Here is a 23,740-nt window from a genome sequence, read left to right as displayed (position 1 = left end):
CCCACTCTCAGTCTGAGAGCACAGTGTTGAATCTAGCTGGAAGAGTGGCTGTGCTCTGTTTCCTCTGGAAGGGACATACCCAAACCAAAGGCACTCTTGACAGCCTCATCCTCTCTAGAGCTCTCTGCACATTGCAACTCTGCTCTCAGCTTACAGCAGTGGGCTGGGCACTCCCACCAGCACCACTTTTGGGGAACTGGCAGGCACTCAAAGGCAACCCCAGACCCTGCCTCCCAGGAACGCTGTGCCTGACCAAGAACACCTACTCAATTTCACAGATCCATCCATTCCGAGAAGAATATTGTCACTTTTGATGTCTCTGTGAATCACTAGATCTGAATGAAGGAAGTCCAGGGCATTCAGGCACTGAGATTAAACAAAGAAACGAGAGGAAAAATTAATTAGGCTGATTTTATCCCACAAAAAAGGAAATGGCTCTAAAAGATCAAATTTCAGGTGACACATCAATTGCAGACATACTTCAAGTGGCAAAGTTTGGAATAATAAATTAAATAAAATGAAATTAAACTGAAAAAGAAAGTACAACAACATTATAGGAGTATAATAACAGAGTACAAGAAATGTAGTGAGACTGGCAGGCCGTTCACTTGGATGCTCTTTTCTTCTCCACATCAGAACAGCAACGCAGAAACAAAGCTCTGAACAGGAAATCACTCCTGTTCTTACCACCTTTTGCAAAGAACCATCCTGTCCAAGCTGTCAGAAGCAAGGGCAGCATCCCTTACCTCCCGACTGATAGAGGCTATCATCTCTTCCTCAAGAGCTTGTATGGAAATGACATCGCCTAAGGTGCATCCCTCCACATATTCTGTCACCAGCCAGAGTTCTTCATTGAAAAGGTAGCTGAAAGAAGAAACCCACAGCATGGAGATGAATGGGCCCAGCTAAATGACCTTATGGGAAAGACTGCAGTTGAGTTTTCTTGCCAGGTCACTTGTAAATGAAGAGAGAATCTGAGCAGGCTAAATGAGAAAGGCTCATCTGTGAAAAAGGAGATGTCTTAGATGGCAAGCAAGGCAAAAATGCAGTTTAGTGACAGCAGAGAGAAATCTGGAACCAGGACATTGCCATCAGCTGCTTCATCATCTTAACTCATCCCTTCCAGCCTGAACTCCAGGAAGCAGGCAACACAGACTTCTCCATGGGAGGAGAGTGTGCACCACTGAGGGCAGATGTTGGTCAACCCCTTGGAAAGCATTGCATAAAGTGCATTCAGAAACAGGGAAAACCATTTAAAACCTGGCACATTGTGTGGTTGTGCAAACAAGAGCCTAGTCTTCCTGGCATCCACAGCAACAAAAAGTAGAGGGAAAACCCCAAGGGCAATAATTTCTAGGTGGGTTTATCAGCACGTATCATTAAGGCAAAGAAATGATGATCAGTTTGAAAAAAACCAGACCCCAAAAGAACAGGGAGGTAGTGAACTGAAGGGCTGTGGCTTTAGGAAGACATGGCAGATGCAGGTTTTGGAAGACACGCTTCAAACTACCTATTACCAGAAAAGGCCAAGGCAGACACAAGGCAAGCTCCTCCCTGAAGGAACTAAGAGACCTGTGCCCTGCACCTCCCGTCCACTGCAGGTGGAGGAGTTATAAAATAATGAAGAGCTCCATGTTCTTCCAGTGACCAAAGTGGCTTTTTAGCCTTTGGCTTGCAGTTTGTCAATGAACCTCAACGTGATAATCCCAGAACCACTCACCTGTCTATGTAGCGAATGATATTGGGGTGCCTCATTCTCTTCAGGACTGCAACCTCAGTTAAAACAAGCTCCCTTTTGTTCTTTCTGTCGAGAACAAAAATCTTCTTGATGGCCACCTAAAAGGAGATTGAAAGCCACAGACTTGAGATGTCTGTTGCACGGGACCACAACGCACATGGAGCAGGTGTCTTTGGAATGATGGAGTCAGGGTGGGCCAAACTGCCTGGGATTAGACACCAGAGCTTCTTAACTGACAGGACAAGAGGCGATTCCTCCGCTCGCCCTTGTGTGCCAGTTACAGGACACATGGCTATAGACATTTTGCCTTGTAAACTCTGGACAAATGGTCTGCAAACAATCAATCCGTAATGGAGGAAATCCCATCCTAAAAGGTCATGAGGGTTACACAAAAAAATACAATCCCTGCACTTTGTAACATCTTGAAGTTGGATTTTGCAACTCTAAAGAACGTTTTTAACCCAGTTCCTATTTGCAGTTCTTTTCTGGGTTTGAAAAGGAATAACCCATTCTAGGGTATTTTATGGATGTGGCCGGGGTTATGAGCAGCGCTCAGGGCCTTTAGATCCCTTGCAGACTCCTGTGTAAGTGCACTTCCCAAGTGCAGCACTGCAGCTGGGTAAGGAGCCACCAAGTAGCTGATGCATTAGCATAGTCAGTAAATAAGTCTGAGCAAAGGTGTCCTTCTCTGAAAGATACCCCTGCCCTCCTTGTGTTCTTTTGGGGACTTAATAAGGACAAGGTCTGTCCAAACCGTGTGTTGCAGGCTGACACTTGTCTGCCCTCAGAGGAACAGTCTCTGCAGCAAAGATCTCGTGGCCACCCAGAGCTGTGGCCACAGCTCCCAGCGGAGGGGAAAGCACTCGAGAGCTGCACAATCTGCCGGGGGTGCTGCCCTTACCCGTCTTCCTGTGGCAATGTCAACTCCTCGGAAAACTGTTCCAAAAGTCCTAGAAACAGAGCAGCAGCCAAGAAAGGAGAAGGCGTTTAGGCCCTGGGTGAGAAAGCCAGCCCAGAGAGCAGAGCTCTGCTGCCCAGAGTGTTTATAAAACACTCGGCTTCAGCCAGCAGCCCAGCAGCCCAGCAGCCCAGCAGCCCTCTGCCATGCAGGGTGGCCAGGAGAAAACATAGGACGTACTCCATGTCCTGCTCCTTGTTCCAGGCAAGAGACTGCCAGCATTGAGTTGTCTTTGACAATGCCTTCTGACCACAGTTATTAAATACTGATCAGGACTGACAGACAGGAGGATGTAAGCCCAGTGTCTGCCCATGTTTGCAGCTTGCCTGACTGCATGCTTGATATGACACCAGCAAAATCCCTGGCCCATGGTTTTGTAGAAGTAGCTGAGATTGGACTTACCCTTGGCCAATTATCTGCTGTACAGTGTATTTCTTCGTAGGGTTCCCCTCACTCACATGGCTCTCTGAAAGAAACAACATGAAAGATGCTCATGTGAAACAGAGATACCACCTTGCAGCAGATCCAAAAGGCAGCCCCACTGTGCAGGGCTGTGAGCCCTTTGTAGTCAGCTGGTAACAACAACAACAACAACAACAATAACCACAACAGCAGAGGCAGCTCCGAAGCACAGGTGGCTCCACAAAGACTGATTTTCCACAGTCTTTTGAGGCTTTACCTTGACAGGAAACCAAGCACATGGAGGAATGCTCAGAGCAGACAGAAATCAGAAAAGAACAGGCACCAATGCAAGAGTTTGTTGTCTACAAAAATTAAGGAGAGCTGGTGCAACAGAGCTCTATTTTCTTGGAGAGAAACACTCCGTGTGATTCAGCAGAAGGAACAGCCACAGTGCTCTGTTGCTTCCTCTCTTCCTTTAGTAGAACTAAAGCTGACATGCATACCATGGACTGCTGTACCAGCCAGGAAATACGTGATACGTACTGAGGTCATCAAGGAAACGTCGTGTTAGTGGCAATAGCTTTGGCGGCCGGTACGTGATTTCCTTTGGAATGCTTTTCTTCTGAGTGTCTCCTTTCCCGGTGCTTGTGCTTGGCATTTCAGTGTCGGGAAAGGAGATTTCTTCAGACTGTGGTGCTGCAGCAACAGCTGCCATTGGTGAGCTCTTGAGGATCTGTGGCAAGAATTAGTTTATGTCAGAAAGGTGGCTTGCAGAGGTGCCCCGGGATCCTATTTCAAATGCAAACCCTTCGGAAGACTTGGCCACAAGTTGGGCTCTTAAACTGTCTTTTGCTGCCCACTTCACAAAGTGAATGGACGAGAAAAAAAGACAGGATTTACACGAGTTCATGGGCAGTTTCAATTTTCATGCATTTTCTCAACTAGGTTGTGCAGAGGGGCAACTACCCTCTAGGGCACAGTTATTGCTGTGTGTCCTGAAAGGGACAGTCTGACTCAGCTTGGAAGTTCAAAACCTCTTTTCCAGGTGTCAGTGGCTGGGCTGAAGCACCATGTCATGGCAGGGCTCCAGCCCTCACACTCTTCAGCCATGCATGGCAAGCACTGGCTGCTCAGGAACTTGCAGCTCTGAATGACACCAAAGGCAGTGCTAACCAAAGCTGGCACTTACTGATTTCACTCCTTCAGGCTTTGCTTTGTCGTTTTCCTTCTCTGCTTGCTCTTCCTTACTCTCTTGTCCAGAAACAGAGGGAGCCAGCAGAGGTTCTGGTGATGGTGTTGTGAACCTCTGTGTAAAGAATCTCCTGATTGCATCGAGCAGAGGCCTCATGTTGTTGAGACTACCGGATTTTTCTAAAAATGGATGCTGCCCAAAGGAAAAAACACAGAAAGAAAGGAGCCATTACTTTCCAAATGCAGTTTCCCACAGGCTCCAGCGGGATTCCTCTGGTTACCAGCAATACACATCAGGAGGACTGAGGGCACCATCTACACCTCCAACTTCATGTCCAGGACCTTGCTATCACAGGCAAACATGGCCCATAAGGCCCTTAATCAATTTCTCAAGGTCTCTGCAGCAAGGAGGTTTGCCTTGCCAGTGCTCGGGAATGCCACTTGCTGTCTCGGGCCTTTTTCCATTTCAGAAAACTCAAAGGACTCCCTTAGGTTCCTCTTCTCTAAAGACCTGGGCTATTTTAGGTGTGAAAACTGATGAGGAGCATAAGCCCCTCCTCGGGAAATTCCCGTACCTCTAAGCAAGGTCAACGCCAGGAGGATGCAGGCCTGTGTATTGTTCTGAAGAGCACTGAGGTGGAGGTTCTCAGCACCCAGACAAGAGCAGGGACACAAGGGGCAGAGCGCTGATGGACTCAGCTCTGGCTTGCAGGGAGAGCAGTGTGTGCATTCCACCCCTGCCCCTCCCTGTGCTGGCTGCCACCTTCCTTCCCAGCAGGGACAGCCCAGTGGCACCTTGTGCAGCTCCCTCTCTCTGCCACAAAACCTGCCAGAACCCTGGAGCACTTCTGGCCTGCTTGAATGTGCCAGGCAGCAAATGGGGCTGGGACAAGGCCCGCTCAGCTGTCCCTCCTTGGGTGGCAGAAACCTCAAAGAGTGGGGCAGGAGGGACAGCTGTTTCACCTGCAGCCACTTTACCTTCAGCAGCTGCTCGGCTGTCCATCGACGCTTCTCATTCCGTTTCAGGCAGGACTGCAGGAAGGAACGGAACACAGGCGACAGGTTTCTGCGAGTTTTCAGCTTGGGTGGCTTGTACTTAGGCTGGGACAAAAGACACAAGGCAGCCATTAACCATCCCTCCCCGAGGGGAAGAGCTCCAGCACAGGCCAGTCCTTGCTTTCTGAGACTTGACCTGGGGCTTCTCCAGGAGCCCTGATCAACATTTGAGCTTAAGGAAGCAGAGAATTTTCAGCATCCAGACCAGTCCTGCTAATTGCCTTCAACTCTTTTTGCTGCCTTCTGCAAGGCAAATGCAATCCAAAAGAAGTCTTCCAAGAAAAGTCAGGGACCTTTTTCAGAAGGACTGGAAGACTGACATTTTCCATAATTGTTGCCTTCCTCAGGAATTAACTGTGCAGCATTTAACTTGGTTTCAGCTGTTAGTCATGGGGTTTTATCCCCGTATACCTTCCTGGCCTATTGCACACTCCTTTGGTGTAAGAGCGGGTCATTTCATTTTAGGGAATTAGCATCTACAACTGCAAACCTGGAAATACATTGGCTTACTACAAGGAGCTGTGCTAGAACCTACTTTTAGAAATGTACTGGCTAATACAGACTTGTGGCAGTACTAGAAGCAGTGACCTGCCCTGAAAGGCTCAGGTAAGCAGTGGGCACTGGTCCAAGTTTGAAAAGACTTCTGGCCTGCAGATCCCCTTGAAATGCTTTTCACAGTAATTCTCCAACGGGAGAATCCTGCTGCTGAAAAATTCCTGCCATTGGGAGATCCAGCTCCAAGGGAGTTCAAAGAGCACAGGAGGAATTCAAGCATTGTTGGAGGCCAAAACGGCCCATTTCTGCACTGGCACATGTCACTTCTCCTGTGAGCAGATGTGCTCCAGGACACTTTTAGACGTGGGCCTTGGTGGGACTAGTTCAAGCTGATGTGAGTGGGAGAAAGATATGGCTCAGGGGAGAAAGGCAGGGCTCTCTGACAGTATTTGCACCTTACCTGTGTAGGACCATCCACCATTTCTAGTGCCGTGATCCCAAGGGCCCAGATGTCCACTTTGGCATCATATTTGTCTCCTGCCAACATTTCTGGTGCCATATAGAAAGGAGTCCCAATTAAAGACCTCCGTTTCTTCTCCCAGGGATTAAGCCAAGCACAGAAGCCAAAATCAACTGCAGAGAAAAACAAGTACTGATAAAACCAGCTTGAATTATGAAAGCAAGCACAAGAATTCCCCACTCTCAGTCTGAGAGCACAGTGTTGAATCTAGCTGGAAGAGTGGCTGTGCTCTGTTTCCTCTGGAAGGGACATACCCAAACCAAAGGCACTCTTGACAGCCTCATCCTCTCTAGAGCTCTCTGCACATTGCAACTCTGCTCTCAGCTTACAGCAGTGGGCTGGGCACTCCCACCAGCACCACTTTTGGGGAACTGGCAGGCACTCAAAGGCAACCCCAGACCCTGCCTCCCAGGAACGCTGTGCCTGACCAAGAACACCTACTCAGTTTGACGGATCCATCCATTCCGAGAAGAATATTGGCACTTTTGAAGTCTCTGTGGATCACTAGATTTGAATGAAGGAAGTCCAGGGCTTTCAGGCACTGAGATTAAACAAAGAAATGAGAGAAAAAAATTAATTAGGCTGATTTTTTTTCCCACAAAAAAAGAAATGGCTCTAAAAGGTCAAATTTCAGGTGACACATCAATTGCAGACATACCTCAAGTGGCAAAGTTTGGAATAATAAATTAAATAAAATGAAATTAAACTGAAAAAGAAAGTACAACAACATTATAGGAGTACAATAACAGAGTACAAGAAATGCAGTGAGACTGGCAGGCCGTTCACTTGGATGCTCTTTTCTTCTCCACATCATAACAGCAACGCAGAAACAAAGCTCTGAACAGGAAATCACTCCTGTTCTTACCACCTTTTGCAAAGAACCATCCTGTCCAAGCTGTCAGAAGCAAGGGCAGCATCCCTTACCTCCCGACTGATAGAGGCTATCATCTCTTCCTCAAGAGCTTGTATGAAAACCACAGTAGCTAAGGAGCATCCCTCCACGTATTCCATCACCAGCCAGAGTTGTTCATTGAAAAGGTAGCTGAAAGAAGAAACCCACAGCATGGAGATGAATGGGCCCAGCTAAATGACCTTATGGGAAAGACTGCAGTTGAGTTTTCTTGCCAGGTCACTTGTAAATGAAGAGAGAATCTGAGCAGGCTAAATGAGAAAGGCTCATCTGTGAAAAAGGAGATGTCTTAGATGGCAAGCAAGGCAAAAATGCAGTTTAGTGACAGCAGAGAGAAATCTGGAACCAGGACATTGCCATCAGCTGCTTCATCATCTTAACTCATCCCTTCCAGCCTGAACTCCAGGAAGCAGGCAACACAGACTTCTCCATGGGAGGAGAGTGTGCACCACTGAGGGCAGATGTTGGTCAACCCCTTGGAAAGCATTGCATAAAGTGCATTCAGAAACAGGGAAAACCATTTAAAACCTGGCACATTGTGTGGTTGTGCAAACAAGAGCCAAGTCTTCCTGGCATCCACAGCAACAAAAAGTAGAGGGAAAACCCCAAGGTCAATAATTTCTAGGTGGGTTTATCAGCACGTATCATTAAGGCAAAGAAATGATGATCAGTTTGAAAAAAACCAGACCCCAAAAGAACAGGGAGGTAGTGAACTGAAGGGCTGTGGCTTTAGGAAGACATGGCAGATGCAGGTTTTGGAAGACACGCTTCAAACTACCTATTACCAGAAAAGGCCAAGGCAGACACACGGCAAGCTCCTCTCATCCACTTCAGTTGGAAGAGTCGAGAAACAATGAAGAGCTCCATGTTCTTCCAGTGACCAAAGTGGCTTTTTAGCCTTTGGCTTGCAGTGTGTCAATGAACCTCAATGTGATAATCCCAGAACCACTCACCTGTCTATATAGCGAATGATATTGGGGTGCCTCACGCTACTCAAGAGTGAAACCTCAGTTAAAATTATCTCTCTTGCGTACTTTTCCTTGCAAAGACACATCATCTTGATGGCCACCTAAAAGGAGATTGAAAGCCACAGACTTGAGAAGTCTGTTGCACAGGACCACAACGCACATGGAGCAGGTGTCTTTGGAATGATGGAGCCAGGGTGGGCCAAACTGCCTGGGATTAGACACCAGAGCTTCTTAACTGACAGGACAAGAGGCGATTCTTCCGCTCGCCCTTGTGTGCCAGTTACAGGACACATGGCTATAGACATTTTGCCTTGTAAACTCTGGACAAATGGTCTGCAAACAATCAATCCGTAATGGAGGAAATCCCATCCTAAAAGGTCATGAGGGTTACACAAAAAAAAAATAGAATCCCAGAACTTTGTAACATCTTGAAGTTGGATTTTGCAACTCTAAAGAACGTTTTTAACCCAGTTCCTATTTGCAGTTCTTTTCTGGGTTTGAAAAGGAATAACCCATTCTAGGGTATTTTATGGATGTGGCCGGGGTTATGAGCAGCGCTCAGGGCCTTTAGATCCCTTGCAGACTCCTGTGTAAGTGCACTTCCCAAGTGCAGCACTGCAGCTGGGTAAGGAGCCACCAAGTAGCTGATGCATTAGCATAGTCAGTAAATAAGTCTGAGCAAAGGTGTCCTTCTCTGAAAGATACCCCTGCCCTCCTTGTGTTCTTTTGGGGACTTAATAAGGACAAGGTCTGTCCATACCGTGTCTTGCAGGCTGACACTTGTCTGCCCTCAGAAGAACAGTCTCTACAGCAAAGATCTCGTGGCCACCCAGAGCTGTGGCCACAGCTCCCAGTGGAGGGGAAAGCACTCGAGAGCTGCACAATCTGCCGGGGGTGCTGCCCTTACCCGTCTTCCTGTATCAATGTCAACTCCTCGGAAAACTCTTCCACAAGACCTAGAAACAGAGCAGCAGCCAAGAAAGGAGAAGGCGTTTAGGCCCTGGGTGAGAAAGCCAGCCCAGAGAGCAGAGCTCTGCTGCCCAGAGTGTTTATAAAACACTCGGCTTCAGCCAGCAGCCCAGCAGCCCAGCAGCCCAGCAGCCCTCTGCCATGCAGGGTGGCCAGGAGAAAACATAGGACATACTCCACGTCCTGCTCCTTGTTACAGGCAAGAGACTGCCAGCATTGAGTTGTCTTTGACAATGCCTTCTGACCACAGTTATTAAATACTGATCAGGACTGACAGACAGGAGGATGTAAGCCCAGTGTCTGCCCATGTTTGCAGCTTGCCTGACTGCATGCTTGATATGACACCAGCAAAATCCCTGGCCCATGGTTTTGTAGAAGTAGCTGAGATTGGACTTACCCTTGGCCAATTATCTGCTGTACAGTGTATTTTTTCGTAGGGTTCCCCTCACTCACAATGCCCTCTGAAAGAAACAATATGAAAGATGCTCGTGTGAAACAGAGATACCACCTTGCAGCAGATCCAAAAGGCAGCCCCACTGTGCAGGGCTGTGAGCCCTTTGTAGTCAGCTGGTAACAACAGCAACAACAACAACAACAATAACCACAACAGCAGAGGCAGCTCCGAAGCACAGGTGGCTCCACAAAGACTGATTTTCCACAGTGTTTTGTGGCTTTACCTTGACAGGAAACTAAGCCCATGGAGGAATGCTCAGAGCAGACAGAAATCAGAAAAGAACAGGCACCAATGAAAGAATTTGTTGTCTACAAACATTAAGGAGAGCTGGAGCAACAGAGCCCTTATTTTCTTGGAGAGAAACACTCCGTGTGATTCGGCCAAAGGTTTAGTAGTTTTGAATGCACTAAGTTAAGTGCATTAAAAATTAAATTTTGACAATTAGATTGAGTTTTGGAATCTACTGTTGTGAACAAGTGCCATTTTCAGAACAGAAAGAATATTATCAGGTGTTTACAGGAGAGGATGGAATCTGCCCAACCTTTCAGCAGTTTGCCAAAAAAAAGCCTTTATGGTGTTCAAGAGCAGCATCTTAAGTTCTAATCTCTGAGGATGGGGCTTTAAGAACTAGGACCCTCATCACGGATCACCAGGCTGAGTTCTGAAGAGGACCTTGCCTGGGCCATTTGAAGAACCACACTGCTTGTCTTCAACCTTAGAGATTTTGGCAAAGTCTTTGTACTCCAATGACTTGTGAGGAGTCAGGAGTCTAAAGAGAATTTAGGAACCCTAATATTCTCTTGGGTTTAGCCCTCTGCACACAGGAGTTCACTAGGTCATTCACTAGGTCAAAGCCTTCTGCTCAACCAGAAACCATCTCTGCCTTTGCCTGGAGCGTAGATGGAAGCTCAGGAAAACTGAATCCAGCCCCAGCTGCCCTCAGAGGCAGAAGGAACAGCCACAGTGCTCTGTTGCTTCCTCTCTTCCTTTAGTAGAACTAAAGCTGACATGCATACCATGGACTGCTGTAGCAGACAGGAAATACATGATACGTACTGAGGTCATCAAGGTAAAGTTGTGTTAGTGGGGACAGCGTTGGCGGCCGGTGCGTGATTTTCTTTGGAATGCTTTTCTTCAGAATGCTTTTCTTCCGAGTGTCGCCTTTCCCGGTGCTTGTGCTTGGCATTTCAGTGTTGGCAAAGGTGACTTTTTTAGGTTGTAGTTCTGCAGCAGCACCAGGCCTCTTGAGGATCTGTGGCAAGAATTAGGTTCTGTGAGAAAGGTGGCTTGCAGAGCTGCCCTGAGATCATAGTTCAAATGCAAACCCTTGGGAAGATGCTGTTGGCCACAAGTCAGGCTCTTAAACTGTCTTTTGCTGCCCACTTCACCAAGTGAATGGACAAGAAGAAAAGACTGGATTTACACGAGTTCATGGGCAGTTTCCTCTTCAATTTTCATGCATTTTCTCAACTAGGCCATTCAGAGGGGCAAGGATCCTCCAGGGCACAGTTATTCCTATGTGTCCTGCAAGGAAGGTGAACTTCCAACTTGGAAGTTCAAAACCTCTTTTCCAGGTGTCAGTGGCTGGGCTGAAGCACCATGTCATGGCAGGGCTAGAGCCCGCACAATCTTCAGTCCCAAAGAGCAAGCGCTGTCTGCTCAGGAACTTGCAGCTCTGAATGACACCAAAGGCAGTGCTAACCAAAGCTGGCACTTACTGATTTCCTTCTCTCAGGCATGACTTTTCCAACAGCCACAGGTTCCTTCTCCACTTCTTTCTCTTCAACCTCCTGTCCAGAATCAGAGGGAGCCAGCACAGGTTCTGGTGCTGCTGTTGTGTCCTGGAGACAGTCAGTAGAGTCAGGGACAGTCACCATTCTGTCCCTTGCAAGGTTGGATAGTTACACACAATAACAAAAGGGTCACTTCACAAAAGGCCACTTTCTTGTTCAGTTTGCTTAGATTTTCTCAAGTAGGCTATTCAGACGGGCAGGTAACCCCAGGGCACAGTTATTCCTATGTGTCCTGCCAGGGACACTGGCTCAACTTGGAAGTTCAAAACCCCTTTTCCAGGTGTCAGTGGCTGGGTAGAAGCACAGTGTCATGGAAGGACTCCAGCCCTCACACAGTCTTCAGCCATGAAAAGCAAGCTTGCTCTCATCACAAGTTCTAAATTACACCAAAGGCAATGCTAATGTACTCTGGCACTTACTGATTTAATTTCTTCAGGCTCTGCAGCTCCAACAACAGCCACAAGTTCATTGTCCACTTCCTCTTCTTTAATGTCTTGTCCGGAAACAGAGGGAGCCAGCAGAGGTTCTGGTGTCACGTTTGTGCCCTGGGGAGAGTCAGAAGAGTCAGGGACAGTCACAATTCTGTCCCTTGCAAGGTTGGATAGTTACACACAATAACAAAAGGGTCATTTCACACAAGGGCCTGGCCAATTTCTTGTTCATGGATTTTCTGAAATAGGCCCTGTGGAGGGGCAGGTACATCCAGGGGACAGTTTCTCCTGTCTCCTAGGAATCCTGCACGGCAATCTAAAGATTAAACAGGAAGGGTCAAAACCCCTTTTCCAGGTGTCAGTGGCTGGGTAGAAGCACAGTGTCATGGCAGCACTCCAGCCCTCACACTCTTCAGCCATGAAAAGCAAGCTTGCTCTCATCACAAGTTCTAAATTACACCACAGGCAATGCTAATGTACTCTGGCACTTACTGATTTAATTTCTTCAGGCTCTGCGGCTCCAACAACAGCCACGGGTTCATTGTCCACTTCCTCTTCTTTACCCTCTTGTCCAGAAAGAGAGGGAGCCAGCAGAGGTTCTGGTGCTGCTGTTGTGCCCTGGGGAAAGTCAGTAGTGTCAGGGACAGTCACCATTCTGTCCCTTGCAAGGTTGGATAGTTACACACAATAACAAAAGGGTCATTTCACACAGGGCCACTTTCTTGTTCTTTTTTTTTATGGTTTTCTGAAATCGGCCCTGTGGAGGGGCAGGTACGTCCAGGGGACAGTTTCTCCTGTCTCCGAGGAATCCTGCACGGCAATCTAAAGACTAAACAGGAAGAGTCAAAATTCCTTTTCCAGGTGTCAGTGACTGGGTAGAAGCACAGTGTCATGGAAGGACTCCAGCCCTCACACAGTCTTCAGCCATGAAAAGCAAGCTTGCTCTCATCACAAGTTCTAAATTACACCAAAGGCAATGCTAATGTACTCTGGCACTTACTGATTTAATTTCTTCAGGCTCTCCAGCTCCAACAAGAGCCACAAGTTCATTGTCCACTTCCTCTTCTTTAATGTCTTGTCCGGAAATAGAGGGAGCCAGGAGAGGTTCTGCTGTCACGTTTGTGCCCTGGGGAGAGTCAGTAGAGTCAGGGACAGTCACCATTCTGTCCCTTGCAAGGTTGGATAGTTACACACAATAACAAAAGGGTCATTTCACACAAGGGCCTGGCCAATTTCTTGTTCATGGATTTTCTGAAATAGGCCCTGTGGAGGGGCAGGTACATCCAGGGGACAGTTTCTCCTGTCTCCTAGGAATCCTGCACGGCAATCTAAAGACTAAACAGGAAGGGTCAAAACCTCTTTTCCAGGTGTCAGTGGCTGGGCTGAAGCACCGTGTCATGGCAGGGCTAGAGCCCTCACACTCTTCAGCCATGCATGGCAAGCACTGGCTGCTCAGGAACTTGCAGCTCTGAATGACACCAAAGGCAGTGCTAACCAAAGCTGGCACTTACTGATTTCATTCCTTCAGGCTTTGCTTTCACGTTTTCCTTCTCTGCTTGCTCTTCCTTACTCTCCTGTCCAGAAACAGAGGGAGCCAGCAGAGGTTCTGGTGATGGTGTTGTGACCCTCTCTGTAAGGAATCTCCTGGCTGCATCGAGCAGAGGACTCTTGTTGGTGAGACTATCGGATCTTTCTAAAAATGGATGCTGCCCAAAGGAAAAAACACAGAAAGAAAGGAGCCATTACTTTCCAAATGCAGTTTCCCACAGGCTTCAGCAGGATTCCTCTAGTTACCAGCAATACACATCAGGAGGACTGAGGGCACCATCTACACCTCCAACTTCATGTCCAGGACCTTGCTATCACAGGCAAACATGGCCCATAAGGCCCTTAATCAATTTCTCAAGGTGTCTGCAGCAAGGAGGTTTGCCTTGCCAGTGCTCGGGAATGCCACTTGCTGTCTCGGGCCTTTTTCCATTTCAGAAAACTCAAAGGACTCCCTTAGGTTCCTCTTCTCTAAAGACCTGGGCTATTTTAGGTGTGAAAACTGATGAGGAGCATAAGCCCCTCCTCGGGAAATTCCCGTACCTCTAAGCAAGGTCAACCCCAGGAGGATGCAGGCCTGTGTATTGTTCTGAAGAGCACTGAGGTGGAGGTTCTCAGCACCCAGACAAGAGCAGGGACACAAGGGGCAGAGCGCTGATGGACTCAGCTCTGGCTTGCAGGGAGAGCAGTGTGTGCATTCCACCCCTGCCCCTCCCTGTGCTGGCTGCCACCTTCCTTCCCAGCAGGGACAGCCCAGTGGCACCTTGTGCAGCTCCCTCTCTCTGCCACAAAACCTGCCAGAACCCTGGAGCACTTCTGGCCTGCTTGAATGTGCCAGGCAGCAAATGGGGCTGGGACAAGGCCCGCTCAGCTGTCCCTCCTTGAGTGGCAGAAACCTCAAAGAGTGGGGCAGGAGGGACAAGCTGGGCCCCCTCTGAGGCTCGCAGTGAGCTCCCCACAGCCCCTTCCTTCTCACAGGCAATTCTCCGATCGCTTGGCTGGGACTGCTTCCTTGGGTCCCCCTCCACCAACACCATTGCAGCCTCTGGACCTGCTATTATTCTACTCCAGGTCTTTTGCCACCAGGTACAACCAAGTGTCCTCCCAAAGTACAAGCCAGGGCCACAGACAGGACCAGATGGTGGAAGACCTTGCCTCGGAGGAAAGGCCAAGAGGGATGGCACTGGAGAAGAGAAGGTGCCAGGGAGAGCTTATTGTGGCCTTTCAATCCTTCAAGGGGACATTTTTTCAAAGGGCCCGGTTGCAATGGGACAAAGGGTCATGGTTTTCAAGTGGAAGAGGAGAGATTCTGGTTACATCTGAGGAAGTCATTGTTTAGAATGAGGGTGCTGAAACACTGGCACAGGAAGTGGATACCCCATCCCTGGTCAGGTGGGACAGGGCTCTGAGCAACCCAGTCTAGTTGAAGATGTCCCTGCTCGTTGCAGGGGGGTTGGACTAGATGCCACTTAAAGGTCCCTTCCAAGCGTAATTATTCTAGGATGCTACTTATTTGTCTTTTGAAAAGCACTAAGACTGGAGATTAGTAGGAGAGGAGGCCTCCTGATGCCTCTGAGTTTGGCTGATGACAAAGCCCATCCCTGGACAGCTGTTTCACCTCCAGCCACTTTGTCTGCAGAAGCTGCTTGGTGGGCCATCGGGGCCTCACAGTCCCGTACAGGTAAGACTGCAGGAAGGATCGGAACATAGACGGTGGATTTCTGGGAGTCTCCAGCTGGGTTGGCACGTCCTTGGGATTGGGACAAAGGAAACACAAGACAGCCATTAACATGCACTTGGTCCTACGGTCCTCAGTTCTACAGTGCGTATGTCCCAGGCCAATTTAACTCTCTATCAAATTAGGGGAGTTGAAATCCCTCCACAGTCCCAGCTGCCTCTCAGTGGCAGGGCATTACATCCCATTGTCCCAAATTTGCTCTCTTTACCAACTAGTTAGACAGTGCTGCATATTGCTCTGACTTAGATATCCCACCATGGCTAAAATCAGCAAAAAATCTTCTGCCTGCAAACCCAGATCTTCCTCTGTTTAAAAGCTCTTGAACAGAAAATGAGAAAACAGCCAGGGATGCCTTGGCTGCTGCTGCTGCTGCTGCTGCTGCAAAGGCACTGACATGGACTTTCTTTCATGGACTTGCTTTCAGCCTCTCAGGCTGGCACTCTGTTGTAGCAGGCCAAGCTCACAGCTCGCTCCATGATTCTTAAAAACTAGGAACGTCAAAGCTTCCTTTTCCACTCACAGAAGGATGGGCTGCTCTCTGTCCACCTCCATATCCACTGGTGATTCCGTCTGCAATGGGCAAGGCAAAATGAACCAGACGCTGTCAGAAAACTGCCTCTTGTGGGGAATCCCATCACACAAGGCAACCCAAATAAAGAGCATTTTTCTTTCACAACATCTCTCCAGGAGCAGCAGTTCTTTTGCACAGCAAGCAAGAGAAGAGGACAAAACCCCATATTCATCTTCTACAGTTTCCTGTCTATTTTTTATGCTGTTTTCCCAGGAAATAAAACAAATAGAAACTCCATCAAGCAAATGTAAACTGTCCATTAACAGTCAATGCTTCTGTTCTACCCAAGAGCTAAAGCAGCTTTAGCTGAAGAGCTAAAGAAATTTCCTCTTCTTTTTTTTTTTTTCCTTTTTCTGTTCTGTTGGCTTTTGGTTTTTCTTTTAATAAATGGCAAGCATCAGTTCTCTTTAGCTTGCGGAAAATGGTTCCCCAGAAAAACTGTCCAAAAAATCCCCTCTAGCCATTCTAGCACACGAACAGCTCCTGGGTTCAGGAGCCTGCACTGTTTGGAAGCTGGCATTTTATCTCAGAGGTCATTGGTGTGATCAAATCCTTTAATTATGGAATTTAGCAAAAAGGATGCTTTCCCCTCAGTTCTGGAGATAACTGAACAGTTTTTAGAAGAACTTCTGAGAAGCTCTCCCAAGCCTGCATTTTGGAAGTCGTACTGGTAGAACCAGCAAAGTGAGGAAATTGCAGACTCCACAGGCTATCCAGTGGAGGGCACAGAACCCCCTCAAGTTCCATTCCAAATGCTGTCCACACACAGACCCCCCCCTTTTCAGACAAAGCTGTTGACAGGAGTTCTACCAAACTAAGGGCATCTTAAGGGCAGTTTTGTTTCTAAATCATCTCAGTGCCTAAGGAAGAGCATAAAGAACACAGCCATGCCAAAGCCAGGTATGCTGCCCCCAGGAACAAACACTACTCACCTCTCGGGAACTCCGTCACCTGGCAGGACCTGTCTGGAGAAAAATATAAATTTGATGAAAACAGCACAAAATCATGAACTGCAGCGCAGATTTGCCGAAACATTTCAGCAAAGCTGTGCTGCAGTCCAAGGGGCACAGCCCCTTGGGGGGGGGGGGGGGAAAAGAAAACCGCTCTCTGGTTTGCAGGGTCTCCACTGAGAGCTCCTCGATCTGAAAAATCCTCTTGGACGCCCGTTCACAACTCTCCGCTGAGAAATCCTCAATCCGAAGACTCCTCTGCGACGAGCACGTGACGAACTGCACCGCAAGCCGAGGCCCTTGGTGCCTGAATGAGAGCGTTCCACGGACACTGCAGTGGCCACCCAGCACTTCAGTGACATCACAGCGACAGTGGGGCAACAGTCCTGTGACATCACGGAAACAGCCGTTCAAGGTTCCCCACGCTGCAATGGTTTTGGGTGGTTTCTTGACCCCTGGAATGTTGAATCTTGCTCTCCTGTTGGAGCCTGACCTCCCTTTCTCGCAGTGACTTGTCAGCTTACCTCCTGATGTAAAGCTCATCTTTCTGCCTAAAACTCATCTGGAAATCAACTCTGCTCTTCCATGGAAAAATGGAATAATAAGTTTTGAATCCGTGTCTGTGTGGAGGCTGTTGGCTAGTCACCCACAGCCCATAGTGCTGTGAATAAAATAACGCCTTGCTTTTTAACACTAGCAATGCAGGGTTTGAGGGTTCTGTTATCCCGAGGATTTCAGAGGTATTTGACAACAGTAGCTGACTCCAGGAAGAGTGAGATTCCTCCCCAGCAGCCCTCACGGCACAGCCCTCGCTGTACCAAGCGGGGCTTCTCCCCTTTTACTGTGGAGAGGCTTGGAGGACATTCAGAACAGCTGTGATTGCCTGACATGGACAGCATTTGTTGTCAATCCCTCAGGGACACGTCCGTGTTCCACACGTGGCAGGGAGCCCTTGGAGCAGCTGTCAGAGTGGGGGTGCCCCCGTGGGTGCTTCCTGCCCGTTCTCCCCCCTTTGGCCACTTCTCCCATAGCCACTCAAGTCAGACTTTCTCCCAAGAAAGTTCTCTGCCCAGCACTGAGCTCCTGGTGCACCTGCAAAAACCAAATTCCCTTAGGCTTGTGGGAAACCTACAGGGTCAGAAGCCTCAGTGGACATGGAGCTCTTAAATCCTTCTCCTATCCAACTTCTGTGTGCGTGTAAGATTTTCTGGGGCCCTGACTAGCCTTTCTGTCTGCTACAGTGGAATATCAGGGCGACGGAGCAGCGGGTGTGTGTGAGGGGGTCTCTCTCTTTGCTGCCTGCTGAGGGGAAGGTGCTGAGAGACTGTGCGTGCTCCGAGAGCGAGGGGAACCGTTCGGTGAGAGGCAGACTCGAAGCCTTCATCCCCTGCGACCACCCGAGAGAAGTGGGCAGGCGCCAGAAGGCGTGTCCCGAGATTTCCATAGAAATCCATACCACTCTGGGGTAGTTCCTGAATATGTCAAACCGTGCGATGGATAGGGATGACCTGCTGGGAGAAAACGGGAGCCGTGAGGGGGGAGCGCTCGCGCGTGTCAGGCGGAGTCATCCCCCGCGCGTCCGGCAGCGTAATAAACAACTAGCGGCTTCATAGCGCCTGTGGCTCTTGAGTTTTACTACCGTGGCCTTTTCCCGGCATCACCGAGGCCTCAGCTGAGATGGGGTGATCCCCAGGCTGAAGCAAAAACCGCTGCGGGCTGAAGCAGCGGGGCACAAGGGCTGAGATGAGAATGGCTCTGGGCTGAGACAAAACCGGCTGCAGCTGAGGCGGGGGGGGGGGGGGGCAGTTATGAGGCAGAAAGGGCTGTGGGCTGAGGCAAAACCGGCTGCGAGTTGAGGGAAAAATTGGTCCGGGCTGAGGCAAAACCGACTGTGATCTGAAGGAAAAATGGCTGAGGGTTGAGGGAAAAACTGGTGCGGGCTGAGAGGAAAACCCGAGGGCTGAGGCAAGAACAGTTGCCGATGAGGCGGGGCGGCCCCCAGGCTGAGGCAGCAGCGGCGACGGTTCTCAGCCTGGGCGATGGGGTGGGCGGGGGAAGAGGCCAGGCACTGAGCACAGTGGCGAGGAGTCTCCCTACAGCTCCCCGGCCCCACGCCGTCCCGCTCCCAACTTGAAGGAAGCCCCAGTTCCCTCCCACACACACAGCTTTCCGTTTTTCCTTTAATTTTTTCCTGTTCCCACACAAACGCTACATTCTATATACACACTATATACACACACACTATATACACACACACACACTATATACACACACACACACTATATACACACACACACACTATATACACACACACACACTATATACACACACACACACTATATACACACACACACTATATACACACACACACACTATATACACACACACACTATATACACACACACACTATATACACACACACACTATATACACACACACTATATACACACACACACTATATACACACACACACTATATACACACACACTATATACACACACACTATATACACACACACACTATATACACACACACACTATATACACACACACACTATATACACACACACACTATATACACACACACACTATATACACACACACACTATATACACACACACACTATATACACACACACACTATATACACACACTATATATACACACTATATATACACACTATAGGAGCACACGGGCTGACCTACAAAAGTTTATTTACAAATGAAGTGGCTGCAAAGATAAGAGTAGATATACACACACTATATATACACACACTATATATACACACACTATATATACACACACTATATATACACACACTATATATACACACTATATATACACACTATATATACACACTATATATACACACTATAGGAGCACACGGGCTGACCTACAAAAGTTTATTTACAAATGAAGTGGCTGCAAAGACCGCTGTTCTGGGTCTCCTGACTGCATCAATCAGAGGAGCCATCTCGGCAAGACTCTTGGATTTTCCTAAAAACGGATGCTGCACCAAAAAACCAAAGAAGAACAAAAGGAGCCATTACTTTCCAAATGCAGTTTCTCACAGGCTCCAGAGGGATTCCTCTGGTTACCAGCAATACACATCAGGAGGACGTAGGGAACTATCTAGACCTCCATCTTTCCTCTAAGGAAAGGCCAAGACAGATGGCACTGGAGAAGACAAGGTCCCAGGGAGAGCTTATTGTGGCCTTGCAGTCCTTCAAGGGGAGACATTTTTTCAAAGGGCCCGGTTGCAGTGGGACAAAGGATCATAGTTTTCAAGTGCAAGAGGATAGATTCTGGTTACATCTAAGGAAGTCATTGTTTAGAATGAGGGTGCTGAAACACTGGCACAGGAAGTGGATACCCCATCCCTGGTCAGGTGGGACAGGGCTCTGAGCAACCCGGTCTAGTTGAAGATGTCCCTGCTCGTTGCAGGGGGGTTGGACTAGATGCCACTTAAAGGACCCTTCCAAGCCAAATTATTCTAGGATGCTACTTAGTTGTTTAGCTGATGACAAAGCCCATCCCTGGACAGCTGTTTCACCTGCAGCCACTTTACCTTCAGCAGCTGCCTGGCCGTCCATCGACGCTTTGCATTCCGGTTCAGGCAGGACTGCAGGAAGGAACGGAACACAGGCGACAGTTCTCTGGGAGGCTCCAGCTGGGGTGGCATGTCCTTAGGCTGGGACAAAGGAAACACAAGACAGCCATTAACCATCCCTCCCCGAGGGGAAAAGCTCCAGCACAGGCCAGTCCTTGCTTTCTGAGAGTTGACCTGGGGCTTCTCCAGGAGCCCTGATCAACATTTGAGCTTAAGGAAGCAGAGAATTTTCAGCATCCAGACCAGTCCTGCTAATTGTCTTCATCTCTTTTTACTGCCTTCTGCAAGGCAAATGCAATCCAAAAGAAGTCTTCCAAGAAAAGTCAGGGACCTTTTTCAGAAGGACTGGAAGACTGACATTTTCCATAATTGTTGCCTTCCTCAGGAATTAACTGGGCAGCATTTAACTTGGTTTCAGCTGTTAGTCATGGGGTTTTATCCCAGTATACCTTCCTGGCCTATTGCACACTCCTTTGGTGTAAGAGCAGGTCATTTCATTATAGGGAATTAGCATCTACAACTGCAAACCTGGAAATACATTGGCTTACTACAAGGAGCTGTGCTAGAACCTACTTTTAGAAATGTACTGGCTAATACAGACTTGTGGCAGTACTAGAAGCAGTGACCTGCCCTGAAAGGCTCAGGTAAGCAGTGGGCACTGGTCCAAGTCTGAAAAGACTTCTGGCCTGCAGATCCCCTTGAAATGCTTTTCACAGTAATTCTCCAACGGGAGAATCCTGCTGCTGAAAAATTCCTGCCATTGGGAGATCCAGCTCCAAGGGAGTTCAAAGAGCACAGGAGGAATTCAAGCATTGTTGGAGGCCAAAACGGCCCATTTCTGCACTGGCACATGTCACTTCTCCTGTGAGCAGATGTGCTCCAGGACACTTTTAGACGTGGGCCTTGGTGGGACTAGTTCAAGCTGATGTGAGTGGGAGAAAGATATGGCTCAGGGGAGAAAGGCAGGGCTCTCTGACAGTATTTGCACCTTACCCGTGTAGGACCATCCACCATTTCTAGTGCCATGATCCCAAGGGCCCAGATGTCCACTTTGGCATCATATCTCTCTCTTCTCAACATTTCTGATACCATATAGAAAGGCGTTGAAAAAAATGACCTCCATGTCTTTCGCTGGGGCTGAAGCCAAGCACATAAGCCAAAATCAACTGCAGAAAAAAGAAATAGCGTTAAAACCGGCTTGAATTATGAAAGCAAGCACAAGGATTCCCCACTCTCAGTCTGAGAGCACAGTGTTGAATCTAGCTGGAAGAGTGGCTGTGCTCTGTTTCCTCTGGAAGGGACATACCCAAACCAAAGGCACTCTTGACAGCCAGAAGGCGTGTCCCGAGATTTCCATAGAAATCCATGCCACTCTGGGGTAGTTCCTGAATATGTCAAACCGTGCGATGGATAGGGATGACCTGCTGGGAGAAAACGGGAGCCGTGAGGGGGGAGCGCTCGCGCGTGTCAGGCGGAGTCATCCCCCGCGCGTCCGGCAGCGTAAGAAACAACTAGCGGCTTCATAGCGCCTGTGGCTCTTGAGTTTTACTACCGTCGCCTTTTCCCGGCATCACCGAGGCCTCAGCTGAGATGGGGTGAACCCCAGGCTGAAGCAAAAACCGCTGCGGGCTGAAGCAGCGCGGCACAAGGGCTGAGATGAGAATGGCTCTGGGCTGAGACAAAACCGGCTGCAGCTGAGGCGGGGGGGGGGGGGGGCAGTTATGAGGCAGAAAGGGCTGTGGGCTGAGGCAAAACCGGCTGCGGGCTGAGGGAAAAACTGGTGCGGGCTGAGGGGAAAACCCCTGAGGGCTGAGGCAAGAACAGTTGCCGATGAGGCGGGGCGGCCCCCAGGCTGAGGCAGCAGCGGCGACGGTTCTCAGCCTGGGCGATGGGGTGGGCGGGGGAAGAGGCCAGGCACTGAGCACAGTGGCGAGGAGTCTCCCTACAGCTCCCCGGCCCCACGCCGTCCCGCTCCCAACTTGAAGGAAGCCCCAGTTCACCCCCCCACCCCATCTTTCCGTTTTTCCTTTAATTTTTTCCTTCCCCAATTCCAAGCCATACCAAAACCCCCATCAATGGGACTTTCCAGCTATGAATAGCAAGAAAAGTTAATTTAATAATGAAGTGGCTGCAAAGATCAGAGTAGATACTTGCCACCGCCCGGTAGGAAGGAAACAGGGACGCGACACTGCACAGAAGGCTTCGACAACATAGAAGGAAACGGTGCAACGGCCACTTTATTAGGAGGAACGAGGACTTATGTAGGGTTCAAGTGAGGGAGGTCCGATCACCGGGGCGGAGCACGGGACGGACATCTCAGGGTGCCACAGGATTGGGGAGTAGGGAGAAGGAGGGAGGGACTTGGGAGGAGTCAGGTATCTGGGGCCAATGGGAGCTCACTCCGCACTGCGGCATTTTCTGGCCAATCAGTGTGGGATGAGCGGGAAAGCAGGGGAGAGTAAGGGAGAAAACTTTTGGTGGGAATAACTGGGGACAAGTTCAGACATGTCTGGGGTAGTACAAATCAAGGGGATTGATACAGAGATATATGTGTGGGTATGTTATAAGTAAATGAAACTCAGCCTAAAATATAGCAGCAAAATTTATTAAAGATTTATATAAAGTGCAAATAAGCAAATCAGCACGCTGGGCTGCTGGGGAGACCCCTGCTCCACACACGGCCAGCAAAGCAGTGGGCAAAAGCAGTATTCTTTGTACTATTGTCAATTCCCTTCCCATAGTCACTTGTTATCCTTCTATTGCATCTGAGTTCGCAGACCTGGTTCTGGTTGGTTCTTTTGCAGGCTCGCTTTTAGTTGCCAGGTACTTTCCTTTCCATAGTTTTAGGTAATTTTTCATCCTTGAGGCCTACTGTGTGAGTCTCTTCCAGATGTCCATCTAGGATACTTTTTATCGTCTTCGTTCTTGACCCTTTGATCCTTGTCCATTCTTTCGTTACTTTAAGCATACACTTTTAGACAATATACAAAAGACTTATTCAGTAAGGCATAACAACTTTTTTTGTCAGCTTAGAAACTGCAGCTGCAGGACTATCAGCTTATAGTACTGACAGATTAATTGCCCATTCTGTAACTTACAGTCCACCGGCCTTAACAGAACCTTGATTACAAATATATATATATGAATATAACATGCAATACTATTAGAAGAGTAAATTACTACAACTATTACAACTATTACTACTACTGATTTGATGAGTAAATTATGTGACAACTACTAATCTATTACAAGGGGCAGGGCAGGGCAGGCCGCTGCCCCTCGGCCCCTGAGTGTGAGGGGGGTGTGGAGGGAATGGATTGGCCGGGCTTTGACAATCTGGCCCCTAGAAAGACTAAGTGACCTCTTCCAACAAGGGAAGACTGAAGCAAGCGGTGCCAGAAAGAACTGGAGTTTCTGGAGAATAAAACCTGGAAGTATCCCCC

General features: G+C 48.7%; 2 protein-coding genes across 2 annotated transcripts in view; both read right to left on the bottom strand.

The window, feature by feature from the left end:
• Positions 1-23,740, bottom strand: part of LOC135421583 (serine/threonine-protein kinase PAK 3-like) — a 158,953-nt gene that overhangs the window by 48,250 nt on the left and 86,963 nt on the right. The window contains exon 4 of the mRNA XM_064670199.1: positions 12,378-12,503. Within this exon, the coding sequence (XP_064526269.1) occupies positions 12,378-12,503 (126 nt within the window). The remainder of the gene's footprint in view (positions 1-12,377; positions 12,504-23,740) is intronic.
• Positions 999-11,722, bottom strand: LOC135421727 (serine/threonine-protein kinase PAK 3-like). The gene is made up of 6 exons (XM_064670412.1): positions 11,380-11,722; positions 10,718-10,913; positions 3,099-3,162; positions 2,640-2,688; positions 1,721-1,836; positions 999-1,002 (listed from the first exon to the last, which is right to left on the bottom strand). The coding sequence occupies exons 1-6, from the start codon at positions 11,536-11,538 to the stop codon at positions 999-1,001; spliced, it is 588 nt and encodes a 195-aa protein (XP_064526482.1). The 5' UTR covers positions 11,539-11,722.

This window comes from Pseudopipra pipra, chromosome 13 (genome assembly GCF_036250125.1).
Source record: "Pseudopipra pipra isolate bDixPip1 chromosome 13, bDixPip1.hap1, whole genome shotgun sequence".
NCBI lineage: Eukaryota > Metazoa > Chordata > Aves > Passeriformes > Pipridae > Pseudopipra > Pseudopipra pipra.
This window is presented reverse-complemented; position numbering and strand designations above follow the sequence as displayed.